The 18480-nt window shown below is 37.5% G+C and overlaps 1 protein-coding gene across 5 annotated transcripts in view; it reads left to right on the top strand.

Annotated features, from left to right (window-relative positions):
* Window positions 1-18480, top strand: part of TLK2 (tousled like kinase 2) — a 116910-nt gene that overhangs the window by 31325 nt on the left and 67105 nt on the right. For 3 of the 5 annotated variants that reach the window (XM_012747380.3, XM_020281142.2, XM_012747384.3), the window contains exons 3-7: window positions 3896-3967; window positions 4876-4945; window positions 7292-7335; window positions 8054-8149; window positions 17424-17591. In XM_012747380.3, coding sequence (XP_012602834.1) covers window positions 3896-3967; window positions 4876-4945; window positions 7292-7335; window positions 8054-8149; window positions 17424-17591 — 450 coding nt within the window. The remainder of the gene's footprint in view (window positions 1-3895; window positions 3968-4875; window positions 4946-7291; window positions 7336-8053; window positions 8150-17423; window positions 17592-18480) is intronic. The other 2 variants (XM_075994661.1, XM_012747378.3) reach the window with 1 other exon arrangement.

The following is an 18480-nucleotide window of genomic DNA, read 5'->3' on the forward strand; positions in this document are numbered from 1 at the left end:
TTTAGAACATTTTCATCACCTCAGAAAGTAGCCCCCATACCCTTTAGCTATAACCCCCATGTCCCTCCGCTCCCACCTCCAACCCCAAGCAACCACTAATTTACTTTCTGTCTGTCCTAGATTTTTCCCTATTCTGGATTTTCAGATGAGTGAAATCATTTGATATGTGGTCTATTGTGACTGGGTTCTATTACTTCAGTAAAATGTTGTCAGGGTTCATTTATATTGTTTTTATTTATCCATGCTTGATTCATTTTTATAGCCAAATATTCATTATATTGATATACCACATTTTATTTATTCATTTGTATGTTGATAGACATTTGGGTTATTTCAACCTTTTGGCTTTTGTGGATAATGCGATATACAGTTGTATCCACATTTTTTGTGCATGTTTTCACTTCTCTTAGGTACTGTATATATATATATAGATAGATAGATAAGAATTGGGTTTTTGTATCATATGGTAACTCTGTGTTTAATTATCAAGGAATTAACTGCCTGACTTTTTGAAAGTGAATGTGTCATTTTACATTCCCACCAACAGTATAGAAGGATTCTGATTTCTCCACATTCTTGCCAACATTTCTTGTCTGAGTTTTAGATTCTTGCCATCCTAGTGGATGTGAAGTGGCATCTCATTGTCTTTTTGATTTGTATTTCCCTGATGGTTAATGACATTGAGCTTTTTTCATGTGCTTATTGGTCATTTACATATTATCTTTGGAGAAACATCTGTTTAGATCCCTGCACATTTTTGAATTGGGTTCTCTCTCTTATTAGTGAATCGTAAGAATTTTTTGTACGACATACAAGTTCCTTATCAGATATGTAGATTTGCAAATATTTTCTTCTATTTTCTGGGTTGTCTTTTTATTTATGTCTTTTGAGTCGTAAAAGGTTTTAGTAAGTCCAATTTTTCTATTTTTTACTTTTGTTGATGGTGCTTTTGGTGTCATATCTAAGAATCCTTTGCTTAATCCAAGACCATAAAGACTCACCTGTATTGTTTTCTTCTAAGCATTTTATAGTCTAGCCCTTATATTTAAGTGTTTGATCCATTTTGAGTTAATTTTTATATTTGGTATGAAAAGTACGGTTTCATTGTTTTGCCTGTGTATTTAGTTGTCCTGGCACTATTTGCTGAAAAGACTATTCTTTGCCTCATTGAATGAATGGTATTCGTACCCTTGACAGAAATCGTTTGACGATAATTATAGATTTATTCCTAAACTCTCAATTCTATTCCGTTGATCTATTATTATGACAATACTGTCTGGTTACTGTTGCTTTGTAGTGTCTTGAAGTCAAAGAGTATGACCCTTCTACTTTTTTGAGATTGTTTTGCTTATTCTGGTTCCTTGCAATTTCACATGAGTTTTAGAATTAGTCTATCAATTTCTGCAAAGAAGTCATATGGGATTCTGATAGGGTTTCTCTTGAATCCGTAGATCAGTCAGAGGAGTACAGTTTTCTCTTGCTATCCAAAGACATCACTTCCAGGAGCCCCCATGGATACCGAGATCTGAGGATGCTCAAGTCCCTTGTATAAAATGGTATATAGTATTTGCAGATAACTTACATCCTCCTGTATACTTTATTTATTTTTAGGGACAGAGTCTCCCTCTGTTACTCAGGCTGGAGTGCAGTGGTGTGATCATAGCTCACTGCAACCTCCTGGGCTCAAGTGATCCTCCCAACCTCAGCCTCCCAAAGTGTTAGGATTACAGGCATGAGCCATCCTGTGTGGCCTTAAATTCATTGTTGTTAAATCCAATATTTTGTTATTCCCACAGACAATTAGTTTTGCATGATTTTATTTCTCTTTTGTATGGATTATACTTTCCTATTTCTTTGCATGTTTCATGATTTTTTTGTTGTTGTTGTTGGGCGCTGGACCTTTTAGAAGATACATTGTAGCAACTTTGGGTACTGATTGCTAAGATCTTTGTTAGCTATTTGTTCTGATCCCAGGAGGGCTTATTCCAGCTGTTTTGTGTTCTGGTTCTCTCCTACAAACTAGCCAGACTACCTTCTAGGCTGTATCCTCATTACATCCATGTATCTGCTTCTAGTTGCCTGTTAACACAACCTTCACTGTTTGTGGAAGCAGACTTAAACTTGTTATACTCTACTGCAAATGAAGTCAGGTCCTTCTGAATACTTTGTGTTCCTCCTTCTTCAGGCATAATATCTGAGCCAAAGTTCTAGAGGGTATGGGTGGGGACAATGACAAGCTTATCTGTGAGTGATACCCCAGCTCTGGGAGCTGAGTGCTGGGTTGGATGGGGGAAGATGAGCAGCCTGAAGTCCTTGGCTTGTCTCTCCTGTTGTGGAACCACTATCTCCTGAACTAGGTGAAAGGGCTCTTGGGTCCTCAGTATTCTCTGCGTTCCATGCCTATGGTAGAGCTCTGTTCTACAAACAGGGTTAGAAGAAGGGAGCCCCCTGCCTTTTATAGTACTTGCCTGGGATTTAGCCTCAGCAACAGGAGACTGGGAACTGGATGAGACACACTGAAGTCATGTTCTTCCCAATAAGAGAGCCCTCAGGTTTGGAATTTGGGTAAGAGGGATCCTGTGTTCTTGGCTGCAGCTTCTGGAGCCAAGCTGGGATGGAGGGGTTGTCTTGGTTCAGATACCACAGACTGTCATCTTTCTACCTGAATTTTCATAGATTTTATTGAATGGATGTTTCTTCATTTGCCTTTAGTATCATTTCCAGAGGCTCTGAATGCTTGTGTTTTTATAATTTTCACCAGTTTCACTGAGGAGCAGGCCACTGGAGCTCCTCACACTATTATGCTAGAAGTTGATCTCTTGTAACTTTGTCTTTTGAGTTAGCATTCATGCTTCCATAAGAAATGACTTAGAAAAGCATTTTTTTCATTATGAACCCTGACCACTTCTTATAAGGATCTCTCTCTTTTTTTTTTAGGTGCCCATATAAATATTTATTTATTTATTTATTTTATTTTGGCATATTATGGGGGTACAGATTTTAAGGTTTCAATAAATGCCCTTCCCCCTCCCCCCACAAGTCTGAGTCTCCATCATGACCATCCCCCAGATGGTGCACATCTCACTCATTATGTATGTATATACCCACCTCCCTCCCCCCGCCCCCCCTGGTAAGGATCTCTTAATACACTCCTTAACATCTCAATTTTCAGATATTGCTTTTACAGTATAAGAAGCCAGGAAAGTTGATTTCCCTTGCTTATTTTCCTTAAATAATGAATTCAGGACATGAATTATATTTTTTTCTGTCTTTTATTTCTATTTTTTTCTTTAGGACACGAATTCTAGAAGGGGAAATCTGCATCCATGTACAGAGTTTGTAAAAGAAATGAAAATAATAATAGCTAGAGATTTTTTACTTATTTATTGTTTTGAGACAGAGTTGCCTGGGCTGGAGTGCTGTGGCGTCAGCCTAGCCTGTAGCAGTCTCAAACTCCTAGACTCAAGCTGTCCTCCTGCCTCAGCCTCCCAAGTAGCTGGGACTACAGGTGCTCGCCACCATGCCCAGCTAATTTTTTATTTCTGTTTTTAGTTGCCTAGCTAATTTGTCTATTTTTAGTAGAGACAGGGGTCTCGCTCTTGCTTAGGCTGGTCTCGAACTCCTGACCTCAAACAATCCTCCCACCTTGGCCTCCCAGAGTGCTAGGATTACAGGCATGAGCTGCACCTAGCCAGATAGAGAATTTTAACATGGAAGCACAGTACTGTGGCTTAATTCTTTTCAAGTTGGCTTGGAGCTGTTGCAGTTAACTCTTTTGGCTTCTCTGACCTGTCTTAGACCTGTCTTAGCCTTCAAAATCAACAGTCTGCAAGCAGTTTTGCTGTCACCTTAAATTAAAATTTCTTTTGATTTATTATGATTTTTTTCTTTCCAGGGGCCTCTCAATAGTGAGTCTTCCAACCAGAGCTTGTGCAGTGTGGGGTCCTTGAGTGATAAAGAAGTAGAGGTAAGAAGTTACGTGCATTGTAGGACTTTCCATTTTCCCACACCTTTGGTCTGGGTTAAAAGATAGCACCACATAATAACTCCAGGGGCGCTGTTATAGTCTGTGTGAATGGTTCCCCTTTGAGTTGTGTGCTCTTTGCACCTGTACAACGATGATATGGCCCTTATGGGTTTTTATCATTATAATTGTGAATGAGTCTTATCTTTTTTAAAAAAAACATTTGCATAGTTGCCATAAATAAAGGGTAGAGATTTGTAATTGTAGTTGAATTAGCTTATGTGCCCTTGAATTAAAACTTGTCCATACTTCAACAGCATGAGTCACTGGCTGACTTTAATAATAGAATCTGAAGAGATTTTGTTTATTTGTATTTTTTCTACTTAAATGGAAAATCAGAGTTTTTTTTTTTAATTAGGCAAATAACCTAGCTGCATAGATATAGGTCTAAGTCTGCAACCACCTACTTTGTACTTAGATAAAATTTTCAATAAATTAGAGTTCTTTGCTTGGTTATGTAGATCTTTCCTTTTTGGTAAGAAAGAATTGGGTTTTAACTCTTTAAAGTAGAAATATTATAACAACAGTTGTCTGAGAGCCTACTGAATAGTAGACATTTGTCCTACATTTGTGCTTTATAAAATATGTAAGCTTTGTAGCAACTCTGATTTACAGATGAATTAATTGAAGCTCTGGTATTTTAAGCAGTTTGTCAAAAATTGCATAGATGGTTTGGTTTTAGACCTGTACTCTCTTTCTTTTCCTCTGTTTTAAGAAGTAGGATACTGATTTAGGACTTGTCTGTGCCAGTTACATCTCTTTATACATTTGATATTTTGTATATACTCTCTATTTTTCCTAATGTGAAAAAGTTACAAAATACTAATTGTGACGTATATGGTATTTAACAGACTCCTGAGAAAAAGCAGAATGACCAGCGAAATCGGAAAAGAAAAGCTGAACCATATGAAACTAGCCAAGGTAGTAATAATTTCATACCAATAAAAATACTAAATTTTTATGTGCTTAAATAGAATTTTCTAACTTACACTGAATAATTAGTTTGTACACAGGGATTCCTAACAAAGGTTTGTGTACAGGTATATCAGGTCTTTATTGTAGACTTGCCATTTGATACACACTTGACAAAATAGTACCAATTCTCTGGGGACTCTTGTTTTCCCTGTCGTAAGTTAACAATCTTCTCATCACAGATTTTTCTTCAGAATAAGCATATATTCTACAGAAAAGAGGTTTACATTGGAGTTTTAACTCTGACTTATATTAGATCAGTGATTTGTTAATAACAGCCAGAAATAGCTTCATTTAGATTGCTGTCCTTTCTACCTATTGTTCTTCCATGGCAATTTTTAAAAATTTATTTTCAGTTTTTTAGAGACAGGATCTCACTCTGTCACCCAGGCTGGAGTGCTGTGGTGTAATGGTGTGATCATAGTTCACTGAAACCTCCAAATCTCAGGCTCAAGTAAAAAATTCTTCCTTTCACTGCTCGTTTGACCTTTATTATATGGAAGAAACGCTTGTTCTTAGGGTACATTTGTTATTAGGTTTTTAAATATGAAATGTCTGGCCGGGTGCGGTGGCTCACGCCTGTAATTCTAGCACTCCGGGAGGCCGAGGTGGGCAGATTGCTCGAGGTCAGGAGTTCGAAACCAGCCTGAAAAAGAGCGAGACCCCTTCTCTACTATAAATAGAAAGAAATTAATTGGCCAACTAATATATATAGAAAAAATTAGCCAGGCAGCGCATGCTTGTAGTCCCAGCCAATTGGGAGGCTGAGGCAGCAGGATTGCTGGAGCCCAGGAGTTTGAGGTTGCTGTGAGCTAGGCTGATGCCACAGCACTCACTCTAGCCTGAGCAACAAAGCGAGACTCTGTCTCAAAAATAAAAAACAAAACAAAAGCATAAAAAATATATGAAATGTCCAATTTCAAGTGAGACATGTAGTTTATTATATCTCAAACAAGAAACAATACAATTAATCAAAGTATGCACCTAAACCATCAGCACAGTTTTGACATATTAAAGATAGCTTATTTATGCCAGCAGCGAAGAAACCTGGATAGTGAGTGGTGATAAAATTGCAAAAGGTGTTTTCCACATCTTGTTGACAAATGAGTATTTTTCCTTGAAAGAAGTGGTCCAAAGCCTGGAAGAAACGGTAGTCAGTTGGCGTAAGGTCTGGTGAATACAGTGGATGACAGAGAGTTTCTAAGTCCAGCTCTGTAGTTTGAATCAGCATTATTTGTGTGACACATGGTCAAATGTTGTCTTGCAAGAAGATTGGCCTGTCTCTGTTTTCTAATCTCAGCTGCTTAATCACAAGCATCCTCCTCATTTCATCTAATTGGTTGCAGTGGATTTCCGCTGTAGTGGATTGACCAGGTTTTATGAAGCTATAGTGGCTAATACCAGCACTGGACTAAAAAACAGACATCATTAGCTTTTTATTGATGAATATTTGGTTTTGGACTGTGTTTTGGCACTTCATCTTTATCCAGCCATTGTGCTGAATGCTTGCAATTGCCAAAAAGAATCCATTTTTCATCACATATCACAATACAGCGTAGAAATTGTTCGCCTCTATGTTTTCACAGCAAAGAAAGGCAAGCTTCAAGACAATTTCTCTTCTAATGCTCATTTGATTCATGTAGAACCCATTTATCTAGCTTCTTTACCTTGCCAATTTATTTCAAATGATCCAGTCTTGTTGGAATAGTAATGTCAAACCTTGATGCTAATTCATGTATAGGTTGAGATGGATTCACTTCTGATGTAGCTTTCAGCTCATCATTATCCACTTTGGTCTCAGGTCACCCATATGGTCATTTTCAATATTAAAATCACGAGAATGGAACTTCTCAAACTATCAACGTACTGTGCATTGATTAACCACATCATTCTCAAACACTTCATTGATATTTCGAGCTATCTACACTGCATTCGTTCCACAATGGAACTCGTATTCAAACATAACATGAATTTTTGACTAATCCATGGTTTCACAAAAATTGCTATAAAAAATTTGAAAGATAATCACAAGCCAAATTGTATGTTTGAAAGACTGAGGATGTACCTTCACAATAAAAATAAGGCAAGACATGTCAAAGTGAAATGTCAGATATATCAACTGTTAAACTTAGTACTTAAGGATATCAGTTATTTCATACTTAGTAACCTAATAAAAGTAAAGTTGACACTTGAGTTTATAGCAATGTATGCAGTATTGAATACATAGTACATTTTAGTGTATGATGATTTACGTGTGTATTGGAAAAACTGTACTTACTTTGGTTTTATTTTCAGGGAAAGGCACTCCTAGGGGACATAAAATTAGTGATTACTTTGAGGTAAGTTAAATTTTTGGAAAAAAATCTATAGTTTTTTTTAAACCTACATTATTGTGTTCATTTATGATTTTAGAAAGCAATATTTTGCATTTACTGTGCTCTTCTACCCTTCCTCCCCATCTTCATCAATCAGTGCTGCCCCATCTCTCAATAAAAGGAAACTATTGTTGACTTTCTAAATTTAAATTTATTATGTGTCTTGTCTGTGATGATATAAGAATTCACAAATGAGGTGATTTTTCTCTTGGCCAGATGAGGTTTTGTGTCTTACAAAGATTTAGGTGGAATGACTTGGAATCTTCTTTTGTCCTCTTCCCTTAGTCCATTGGAACATGTAGCAAGTTCACTGACGAATCTTTAGTGGTTACTAAAGAAGACACTAACATCCACTGCACCACTGTATTTCTGCTCTGTGTATTTTGAGACAAGAAGAGAAAACATTCTTCTTTCATGTCCTTTCAAAACCATGTGTACCTTCAGCTTTCTAGCCATGTGTTCTTTATATCTTGGTGCATTTTTGCTGGAGCTCCTTCTTAAAAATCTCACTGAAACCATAGCAGAATTTGACTTATGTGGCATTTTCTCTCTAGAGTAAGATGGATTGACTTAAAGGGGCCATATATAATTAAGACCTGTTTGTTTATTAATCTTTTACTCTCCTTATCTGAAGCATAGTACTGTTTTGAATTATTCATATCCATTTTTCCCTGTTGGCCAGTTTGCTGGGGGAAGCGGGCCAGGAACCAGCCCTGGCAGAAGTGTTCCACCAGTTGCACGATCCTCACCGCAACATTCCTTATCCAATCCCTTACCGGTAAGCATTCACCTGGAGAAATTTGACACCTGTTGTAGGAGACAAGAAGCCCAGGAACACTCAAGCAAAGTTTCTCTTTCATTAATCACCCATGGGGAATGAGGCATTAGGGAGAATAATAGTTTTACCTATGCATCACTTACTTAGATTCAAATCTATATCAGTAAATTCGCTTTTTACAAGAGCTAACCCTGTTTTCTCAGTATAATAAATTGGCTCTAAGCCTGCAGCGCAGTGGTCTGTCAAGGAAGTGATTTCCAGCCAAATATTAGATTTTTATCCTTGCCAAACTTATATGTTCCTATAAGTTCTTTCCCTTTTTAAAATTTGATCAACTCTTAGTATTTGAGCTATCTCCAGGGCTTACTCAGCGATGCAGTAGAAAAGCTAATGCTATACAGATTTTTGATAGGTTTGTTTCTAGCCTATAGGTGAAATCTGGAGGTGTTAAAAACATTATACTTAAGTCAGTGGTTCTTAACTGGGGGCAGTTTTGCTCCTCAGGGGAGATTTGTAAATATTTGGAGTCATTTTTGGTTGTCACAACTAGGAGGTGGGAGGGGCATGGTGCCATAGACATGTACAGGGATGCTCTATAATGTTAGGACAGCCTTCATGCAACAAAGAATTACCTGGTTCAAGATGTCATTAGTGCTGAGGTTGAGAATTCCTGAGCTAGCTAATGTAGGATTGTGTTAATTTGCTCCAGTGCCTTTGGATTATTTGTTGATACCATTCAAGACCTCAGTACCTAAGAGTGTGCTCTGTCCACTAAGCCTTAAGTATTGCCTTGGGTGGAGTCTTGGGGGATGGGGACTCCAAGATCAGGAGTTTTTAATCCTAGATCTCTGTGTTTAGGAAAGTTGTTTTTCTTTGTCTCAGTAGAGTTGTGTAATACCCCTCTTTTCCTAAGTGACTTAGGCTTCTGTGTTGTTAAAGTATTTTAAAATGTACTTCCTCCCCCTCTACTGTCTCATAAAAACATGCATCCATTAGGATGATTGTAATTATTAATTATAGTTGATTGCCACAAGTGTTTTATTATGAAAATAGAATAAACACTTTAAAAACAAAATGATCCTTTCTAATTTAATGAGAAATTTGTCATTTTTTATTGTTTTCTGTGTGTGAGTTATATGCAACTTGAAAAATAATTCTTGTGGCTCCCAAGGTAAAGAAACATGTGAATTATATATGCTTCACAAGGCCCCAGGATCAAAACTAGCATGGGTTAAATGCAACTCACATGGCAGTTAATATGTTAAAGTGCTTATGAAAACATAAACTTATGAAAACAACTAAAACATTTTTGCTATTATTTTGTCATTCTTGGCATATTTAAAAATAATAGAGATATTTGATGTATAGGTCTGTTTGGATAGATTGAGGTTTGTTAGATAATTATTGCGGAGGCCTATGTCCCTATTTTTCTCAAGTTTTAAAAATACTAAATGAGATTGCAGAGTATCTATTTGGGACAAATATATTTTGTAAAATGTCTCAATATTATCTATCTCTTTTCTTCTTGAAATCCTTTTTTTCATTTGGTTTTTAATAGTGTGACCATCCATCTCTCATGTGTCAGTTTAGGTCAAGTCTTACCTGAAGACAAAAGAAATGTAGTCAGTGATCTGTGGACATTACTGTCAGCTGTGTCAATGTGACTGGGCCCCATCATCACTATGCAAAAATATAAGTGTGTATTGGATGTTGAAATAGAAACCTTAGTTTCCTTTTCCATTGTACTGAGAAGCTCTTTATCCTCCCAGCTTGTATTCTGTGCTTTGTTGTTGTAATCACTGATTTATTTATACCACTCAATTCCTTTAACCCATTTTCTCTCCATCATACTTGCCTGAAAAAACACAGTTCTGATTAGTTCTCTACCCTTTCCTTGTCTGCTTCTAAGCAGCTCAGCCTGGTTCAAGGAAAACACACACCCACACAGACTTGATTTTATCTTCCATTGATGACCACTAACCTCATGTGTAGCCCTTACTGCTTGCCAATCCTACCGTATTTCTAATTAGTTCTCTTTCCTCAATGGATAGTTCATATTTTGTCATCTCCTGCAAACCTCCAGTAACAGTTCTACTACTTTACCTGATGGCCTTGCTGTTTCATTTTACTGAGAAAATAGAAACAATCAGAAGAGAAATTCCACATGCTCCTGATCTTGCAATCTACCTTACATCGGTGCCCACATCTGCCTTTCAGGATGAGTGAACTTGCTAGCCCTTCACTTGGGTATATTGCTGCTGGGGTTTTCTCTATAGGTTTTTGTTTACTGAAATTATTTTGTACTTATTTTTTTTCCACAAAGTTTTTAGACTTAAGTACTTTGCCCTTATTTTGAAAGGAATTTTTACTGTGTATATTTTTAGATTGACATTTTTTCCTTTTACCACAATTAAGTAGTATATCATTACCATCTTCTGGCTCACGTTGTTATTATTTAAGAAACAAGTCTCCAGGTAATCTTAGGGATGACGGGGAAAAAAAAGAAACCAGTTTTCACTTATCTATTGTTTCTCTGAAGATATCTGCTTTTTTTCCCTGGCAACTTTAAAAATCTTTTATCTGTTGAATTCTGTAGTTTTAATATGTGTCTTTTAATTTCTTTTGCTTATGATTTGTTGGGCTTCTGGAATCTGTGGGTTGGTGTTTTTTATCAATTGTGAATAATTATTAGCTATTGTCTTTTCAAATATTATGTTAACCATATGTTAAGATGATCTCATCAACATGCTTCTCTGACTTCTTTTTTTGTATTTTCTATCTTTCTGTCTTTAAATGCCATTATGGATACTTTCTTCTTGCTTCTCAGTTCTCAAATTCTTCGACTTGTATCTAATTTGCTATTAAACCCACTGAATTCATAATTTTTGTTACTGCTTTTTTAAAGAAAATTTTGTGTTCCCCGCAGATATTTTTGACTTGTCTTTTATTTTTTTAGATGTTGTAGACATGATTATTTTATAATCTAAGAATTTTGATATCTGAAGTTTTTATAAATCTGTTTCTGCTATCTCTTGTTTTTCTTAGTTTTTGCTCATAGCTTTATTTCTTTTTTTTTTTTTTTTTTTTTTGCGACAGAGTCTCACTTTGTTGTCCAGGCTAGAGTGAGTGCCGTGGCGTCAACCTAGCTCACAGCAACCTCAAACTCCTGGGCTCGAGCGATCCTTCTGCCTCAGCCTCCCGAGTAGCTGGGACTACAGGCATGCGCCACCATGCCCGGCTAATTTTTTATATATATATCAGTTGGCCAATTAATTTCTTTCTATTTATAGTAGAGACGGGGTCTCGCTCTTGCTCAGGCTGGTTTTGAACTCCTGACCTTGAGCAATCCACCCGCCTCGGCCTCCCAAGAGCTAGGATTACAGGCGTGAGCCACAGCGCCCGGCCAGCTTTATTTCTTATCTCTTGTTTTTCTTAGTTTTTGCTCATAGCTTTATTTCTTTTATGCTTTGGGGTGTTTGTTTGTTAGTTTTTGAGACAGTCTCCCTCTGTTGCCCCAGGTAGAGTGCCCCAGTGGCATCATCATAGCTCACGGCAATCTCAAATTCCTGAGCTCAAGTGATCCTCCTGCCTCAGCTTCCCTAGTAGCTGGGACTACAGGCAGGTGCCACCAAGCCCAGCTAATTTTTCCATTTTTAGTAGATACAGGGTCTCACTCTTGCTCAGGCTAGTTTCGAACTCGTGACTTCAAGCAATCCTCCCACCTTGGCCTCCCAGAAGGCTAGGATTACAAGCATGAGCCACTGCGCCTGGCTTATGCTTCATTTTTTAACTGTGTAGTCCTGGTTGTTCTTGGAAAGTTATTTATGAGGTTTCTTTGAGGTCTAGGATGAAGATGTGTTCCTCTAGGGAGAATTTTTATTTGCTTTATTCAAATGCCTAGAGATTTAACCTGTTACTACTTTAAACTACTGAATTTATGGCTTACATGTTATTTGTTTGGTTTGTTTATTTTGTTTGTTTCTTTCAAACACCAGGAAATAATGATTTGGATTGTGTTCACAGTTTTCAGGGGAAGCCCCAACCCTTGCACTGCTAAGGCAACTTCTTTGCAGGTCCCTCAAGGTGGGGGAAATTTTTCTTCTGGTTTATCCTTTCATTGAGAATGTAGCCCCTGAGAGGTCCAGGTTGAAGTGGCAAGTGTTTTCTTATTCAACCTTCTACCCTGAGTGGACTTTGGTCTGTGACTGTCTGCTTGACATCATGGTACCCTGGAAATGGAAATTCAGGATCAGCAGGGGCCCTCAGGCCATATATGACTTTGGTGCTTCTTTTACCTGTCTCATGTTCCTAATTTTCCCCAGTAAATCCCTAATATTTTATCAAGTGTTAAGTGCTTTTAATTTTTTTAACATATTTTATCCTGTCTTTATAGTTTTTTTCAAGGGAAGGTTGGTTCAAACATCTTAACCTGTCATATTTCTAGAAATATTTTTGAATCTTTCAACCCTTGGCAGATATTTATTGCAGATGATTAATTTTAATATTGCAGTTTCAGAGATACATTCTCCCCATGTAGTAAGTGTATTGTATCCCCAGGTACAGTTGACGTATGGAAAAAAAAAAGGCGTATTGTGATGAGTGATTAAACGGTTGCATTTGGTGGGGTCAGAGTATTGATCTTGAGTAGGACTCTACTCATAGATTCGCAAACTAAATTCCTTTGTCAGGATCATATATTTTAGTTTCTTTTTTTTTTTTTTTTTTTTTTTTTTTTTTTTTTTTTTTTTTAGAGACGGGGTCTCGCTCTTGCTCAGGCTGGTTTTGAACTCCTGACCTTGAGCAATCCGCCCGCCTCGGCCTCCCAAGAGCTAGGATTACAGGCGTGAGCCACAGCGCCCGGCCTATTTTAGTTTCTTTTATTTTCTAAAATGAAAATGTTAAACAAGTCGTGCATAGTGAGTCACACCTATAATCCTAGCACTTTGGGAGGCTGAGGCAGGAGGATCACTTGAGACCAGGAGTTTGAGACCAGCCTGGGCTTTTTATATGGCAAGACCTCAACTCTTAAAAAAATTAGCTGGGCATGGTGGTATACAACTGTAGTCCTAGATCCTTGGGAGGCCGAGGTGGGAGTATTGCTTGAGCCCAGGAGTTCTGAGCTGCAGTGAGCTATGATGGTGCCACTGTACCCCAGCTTGGATGACAGAGAGAGACCCTATCTCTTAAAAAAAGAAAGAAAGAAAGAAAAAATGTTAAATGGCTTTTCCTGATAAAGAGATATGTGATGCTGAATATGAAAATTCCACAATTCAGAAGTGGTAAAATAGAAAGTCTCCTCGAAAAGAACTGTTCCTAAAGAGTGCAGTGAGCAAGTATTTCTAGACTATATATATATATATATATATATATATACACACACACACACACACACATACATTTTATATAGTACATTTCCACATTTCCATTTTATTAATATCCTGTAAACATTTGTATTCTATAAATAGTGGTGTAATGAATGTTTTTGTACATTCTTCTATACTTATGCATTTTTTTCTTTAGATAAATTCCCCAATTGTAATTCTCAAGTCAAAGAGTATACTCATTTAAAAATGTCATTACTGGTCAGGTGCAGTGGCTCACTCCTGTAATCCTAGCACTCTGAGAGGCTGAGGCAAGAGGATTGCTTGAGCTCAAGAGTTCAAGACCAAGCTGGGCACGGGGGCTCACGCCTGTAATCCTAGCTCTCTGGGAGGCTGAGGCGAGTGGATTGCTCAAGGTCAGGAATTCGAAACCAGCCTGAGCAAAAGCGAGACCCCGTCTCTACTATAAATAGAAAGAAATTAATTGGCCAACTAATATATACAGACAAAAATAGCCAGGCATGATGGCACATGCCTGTAGTCCCAGCTACTTGGGAGGCTGAGGCAGTAGGATTGCTTGAGCCTAGGAGTTTGAGGTTGCTGTGAGCTAGGCTGACACCATCGCACTCACTCTAGCCTGGGCAACAAAGTGAGACTCTGTCTCAGGAAAAAAAAAAAAAAAAGAGTTCAAGACCAGCCTGAGTAAGAGTGAGACCCTGTCTCAACAAAAAATTAGCCCATCATGGTTGTGTGCGCTGGTGGTCCCAGCTACTCAGAAGGCTGAGGCAGGAGGATCTTTTGAGCCCTGGAGTTTGATGTTGCAGTGAGCTATGATGATGCCACTGCACTCTATCCAGGGTGACAAAGTGGGATTCTGTCTTAAAATAAAAGAAAAATGTCATCACAGGCCTGGTACGGTGGCTCAGGCCTATATTCCCAGCACTTTGAGGGGCTGAGACAGAAGAATTGCTTGAGCTCAGGAGTTCGAGACCAGCCTGCACAACATAGTGAGACAAAAAATTTAAAAATTAGCCAAATGTGGTATACCTGTAGTTCCAGCTACTCAGGAGGCTGAGGATAAATTGAGGTTGCAGTGAACTATGATTGTGCCAGTATGCTGCAGCCAAGGTCACAGAATGGAATCCTGTCTCTATTTAAAAAAGAGAAATGAGGTCTCTCCATGTTGCCCAGGCTGTACTTTAACTCCTGGGCTCAAGCTATCCTGCTTCCTCAGCCTCCAGAGTATCTGGCACTATAGGCTGTGCCCTCATGCCCAGTGATTTCTCTATATCTCATTAAAGCTGTTCAGGTCCTTCACCTATTTCTCTTTTGGAATATTTTAATTTTTTACTGATTGGTAGGAGCTTATTATTTATTAAGGTTGTTAACTTACTGTCATATTTTAAGTGTTTTTGCTTATTTGTAATTTTATCTGTTTTACTTTATGTTAACTTTTTTTTTTTTTTTCTTTTGAGACAGAATGTTACTCTGTTGCCCCGGCTAGAGTGCTGTGGCATTAGCCTAGCTCACAGCAACCTCAAACTCCTGGTGCTCAGGTGATCCTCCTGCCTCAGCCTCCCGAGTAGCTGAGACTACAGGCATGCATCATCATGCCCGGCTAATTTTTTCTATATATTTTAAGTTGGCCGATTAATTTCTTTCTATTTTTAGTAGAGACGGGGTCTCGCTCTTGCTCAGACTGGTTTCGAACTCCTGACCTCGAGCAATCCGCCCGGCTCGGCCTCCCAGAGTTTATGTTAACTTTTACCAGTCAGACCTTAAAAAAAAAATTGTAGTAGTCAAACTTATCAATTTTTCCTTTATGACTTATGTTATTCTTATATGTTCCTGTATAATTTATGTTTTTTATGTCATGTTTAAAAAGTCCTTCACTCCTAGAAAGTTATAAAAAACATTTATGTTTTTTTCTTATAATTTACATGGATGACATATGATAGAAGGTAGTAACCTACTTTTCCCTTTTTTCTCCTACCTACACAAATATCTTACTGTCTTTTTACGAGTTCCCACTAATTTGAAATGTGCTTTTATCATGAATTGTGTATCCATATTATATGGATATGTTTCTGAATTTGCTATTCTGGGTCATTAGTCAATCTGTCTGCTCCTGTGCCTGTATGATACTACTTTAGTTAATGTACATTTATTTATTTATTTTTATTTTTTTTTTTTGAGACAGAGTCTCGCTTTGTTGCCCAGGCTAGAGTGAGTGCCGTGGCGTCAGCCTAGCTCACAGCAACCTCAAACTCCTGGGCTTGAGTGATCCTTCTGCCTCAGCCTCCCGAGTAGCTGGGACTACAGGCATGCGCCACCATGCCCGGCTAATTTTTTATATATATATCAGTTGGCCAATTAATTTCTTTCTATTTATAGTAGAGACGGGGTCTCGCTCAGGCTGGTTTTGAACTCCTGACCTTGAGCAATCCGCCCGCCTCGGCCTCCCAAGAGCTAGGATTACAGGCGTGAGCCACAGCGCCCGGCCGTTAATGTACATTTATAATATGTTTTGATATCTGGTCAGATGTTCCTGATATTCCTCATCAAGAACTATATGACTAATTTGATTATCTTTACAAGTGAACCTTAGAATTAATTTGTGAAATTCTACAAAAACATCTCCCAAGAGTGAGAGAGAACGTAGATGACCATTGTGCCACCACAGCACTCCCCCATGGGGGGGAGGGGGAATGCCAAAAACAAAATTTAAAAACCCTATACCATGTTTTTTAGAGAAATTTGATGTATGTACAGTTTGAACCCAGGAACATAGTATTGCCATTTAAGTCATGTGTTATATTGTCTGTGAACCTATATAGTGTTTTGTTCATATGTATACTGAATATTTCTTAGTATTTATAGATTTTTTTTTTTGCCATTTTGAATCTGCTTTTCCTTCTGTTTCATGCTTGATTATGGTCAATTATTTGGTATATGAGGAAGCTATTGATTTTTGTATATTTATTTTGTGTTTGGGCATCTTACTGGTGTCCGTTAATTGTTTTAATAGGCTTTCAGTTGATTTGCTTAGTTTCCTTTGTGAATAGTTATATCATCCAAAAATGACACTTTAAAAATCTTTAATATTTTCCAATATTTATACATTGTATTTTTTCCTTTATTACATTGGCTAAAACATTGTAATGTTGAATGTGTTAATGTGTTACCTGTGTCTTATTCCTATCTTTGAAGAAAGGGTCTCTAGTGTAGCACTGTTATTATGATACAATATCATTATTTTTTTATTGATTTTTGAGGAAATACTCTTTGTTATATTAAAGATGGATACTTCCAGTTTTTAAAGAGTTGTCCAGTGTGCAAGTCCTTTTTGGCACCCAAAGGGAAGAATCATAGTTTTTACTCCCTAACATTAATGTAATGAGTTACATCAGTAGATTTGTTATTATTTAACCATTCTTTTTTATGGAATACTATACATAATTGTGGTGTATTATTCTTTTAGCATACTGTGGAACTTGTTTTGCTTGTATTTGTTTTAGATTTTTGCATCTAAGTATTTTATAGTGAGCATAGAATTGAGAATGAATTAAGCTCTACCCTATAAAGTCACAGGACAAATGTCTTAATTTTTGTTTACCTACAGGATAGAAATAACATTTCCTGTGTAGGATTGCGGATATTGTGAAGTTGATTTGTTGAACTGTACGAAGTAATCTGTAAATTCAGAGTTATGCAAATATAGAACTAGTAAAATATAATGTCATAGAATTTGCATAAGTTACTAACTCATTTTTAGAGAGGTTATAATCCAGTAGTAATGTTGTGATACTCAACATAATTATTTTCAGAGAAGTCTTTCTTTAAAAAAAAATCATCTGATATTTGATAACTGTGTTTTAACCTGTTGCATGTTTACGGGTAGTATCAGATTATCTTTCTCATGTAATTTGTGTATTTTCTTCCATGTTTTCCAGCGGCGAGTAGAGCAGCCCCTTTATGGTTTAGATGGCAGTGCTGCAAAGGAGGCATCAGAGGAGCAGTCTGCCCTGCCAACCCTCATGTCAGTGATGCTAGCGAAGCCTCGGCTTGACACGGAGCAGCTGGCACAAAGGGGAGCTGGCCTCTGCTTCACTTTCGTTTCAGTGAGTACAATGGCTAAGTTTATTCTGATCCTTGTCATTGCCTCGCAGCTCCTTGAGGAAGCTGGATTAATTATTTTGGTAGAGAGTTGAGGACACTTCTAATTCTATATCACTTCTAAATATGTTGTGATTGTACTCAGTTCTCCCTAGTTCAAGCTCCTGAGAGAGACTGCTTTGTCAAAGTCTACGTACACAGTGGGAAGCTTAATCTTCGATTGACAAAGAAATAAAGAAAATACAGATCAAATTCCATTATAGCTAAAACACGTGTATACTGAGTATGATTGTACTCAGTTCTCCCTAGTTCAAGCTCCTGAGAGAGACTGCTTTGTCAAAGTCTACGTACACAGTGGGAAGCTTAATCTTCGATTGACAAAGAAATAAAGAAAATACAGATCAAATTTCATTATAGCTAAAACACGTGTATAGTTGAACATAAAATCTCCAAACTCAAGCCATATCACCTAATATTTAATTCAGCACAATTTTAGTATTCAGGCAGGCATTCTACAGCAAGCTTACTGGTCTTTCCCCCTGTTGGGTATTTTGGCTGCCTGCACATTTGCCTTCCCACCCCTTCAGAGTGTTGGCACAGTTACTTTTTCTAGGAATATTTGGTGACTTGTTTGTTTTGTTGAGCTTGCTTTTTTCTCCTTTGAAGAACAAGAATTTGAGCATTATGAAAATTTGACCCCATTTTAATTTGCCAAATTATAATGCAGTTTGAATCAAAAGTTGTTACTTTTCTTGGTTTCTGTGCTTTACCAAGTACGTGTTTGTTGCCAAGGATGGTATAATGTAAGAAAAAGCTTCATCACCCTATTCCGTTTTTAGGGATATCTTTTCAAATTCTTTCCTTCTTACTGGTTCATTTTTCTCCAATTATAAT

Source organism: Microcebus murinus, chromosome 18 (genome assembly GCF_040939455.1).
Source record: "Microcebus murinus isolate Inina chromosome 18, M.murinus_Inina_mat1.0, whole genome shotgun sequence".
Lineage (NCBI taxonomy): Eukaryota > Metazoa > Chordata > Mammalia > Primates > Cheirogaleidae > Microcebus > Microcebus murinus.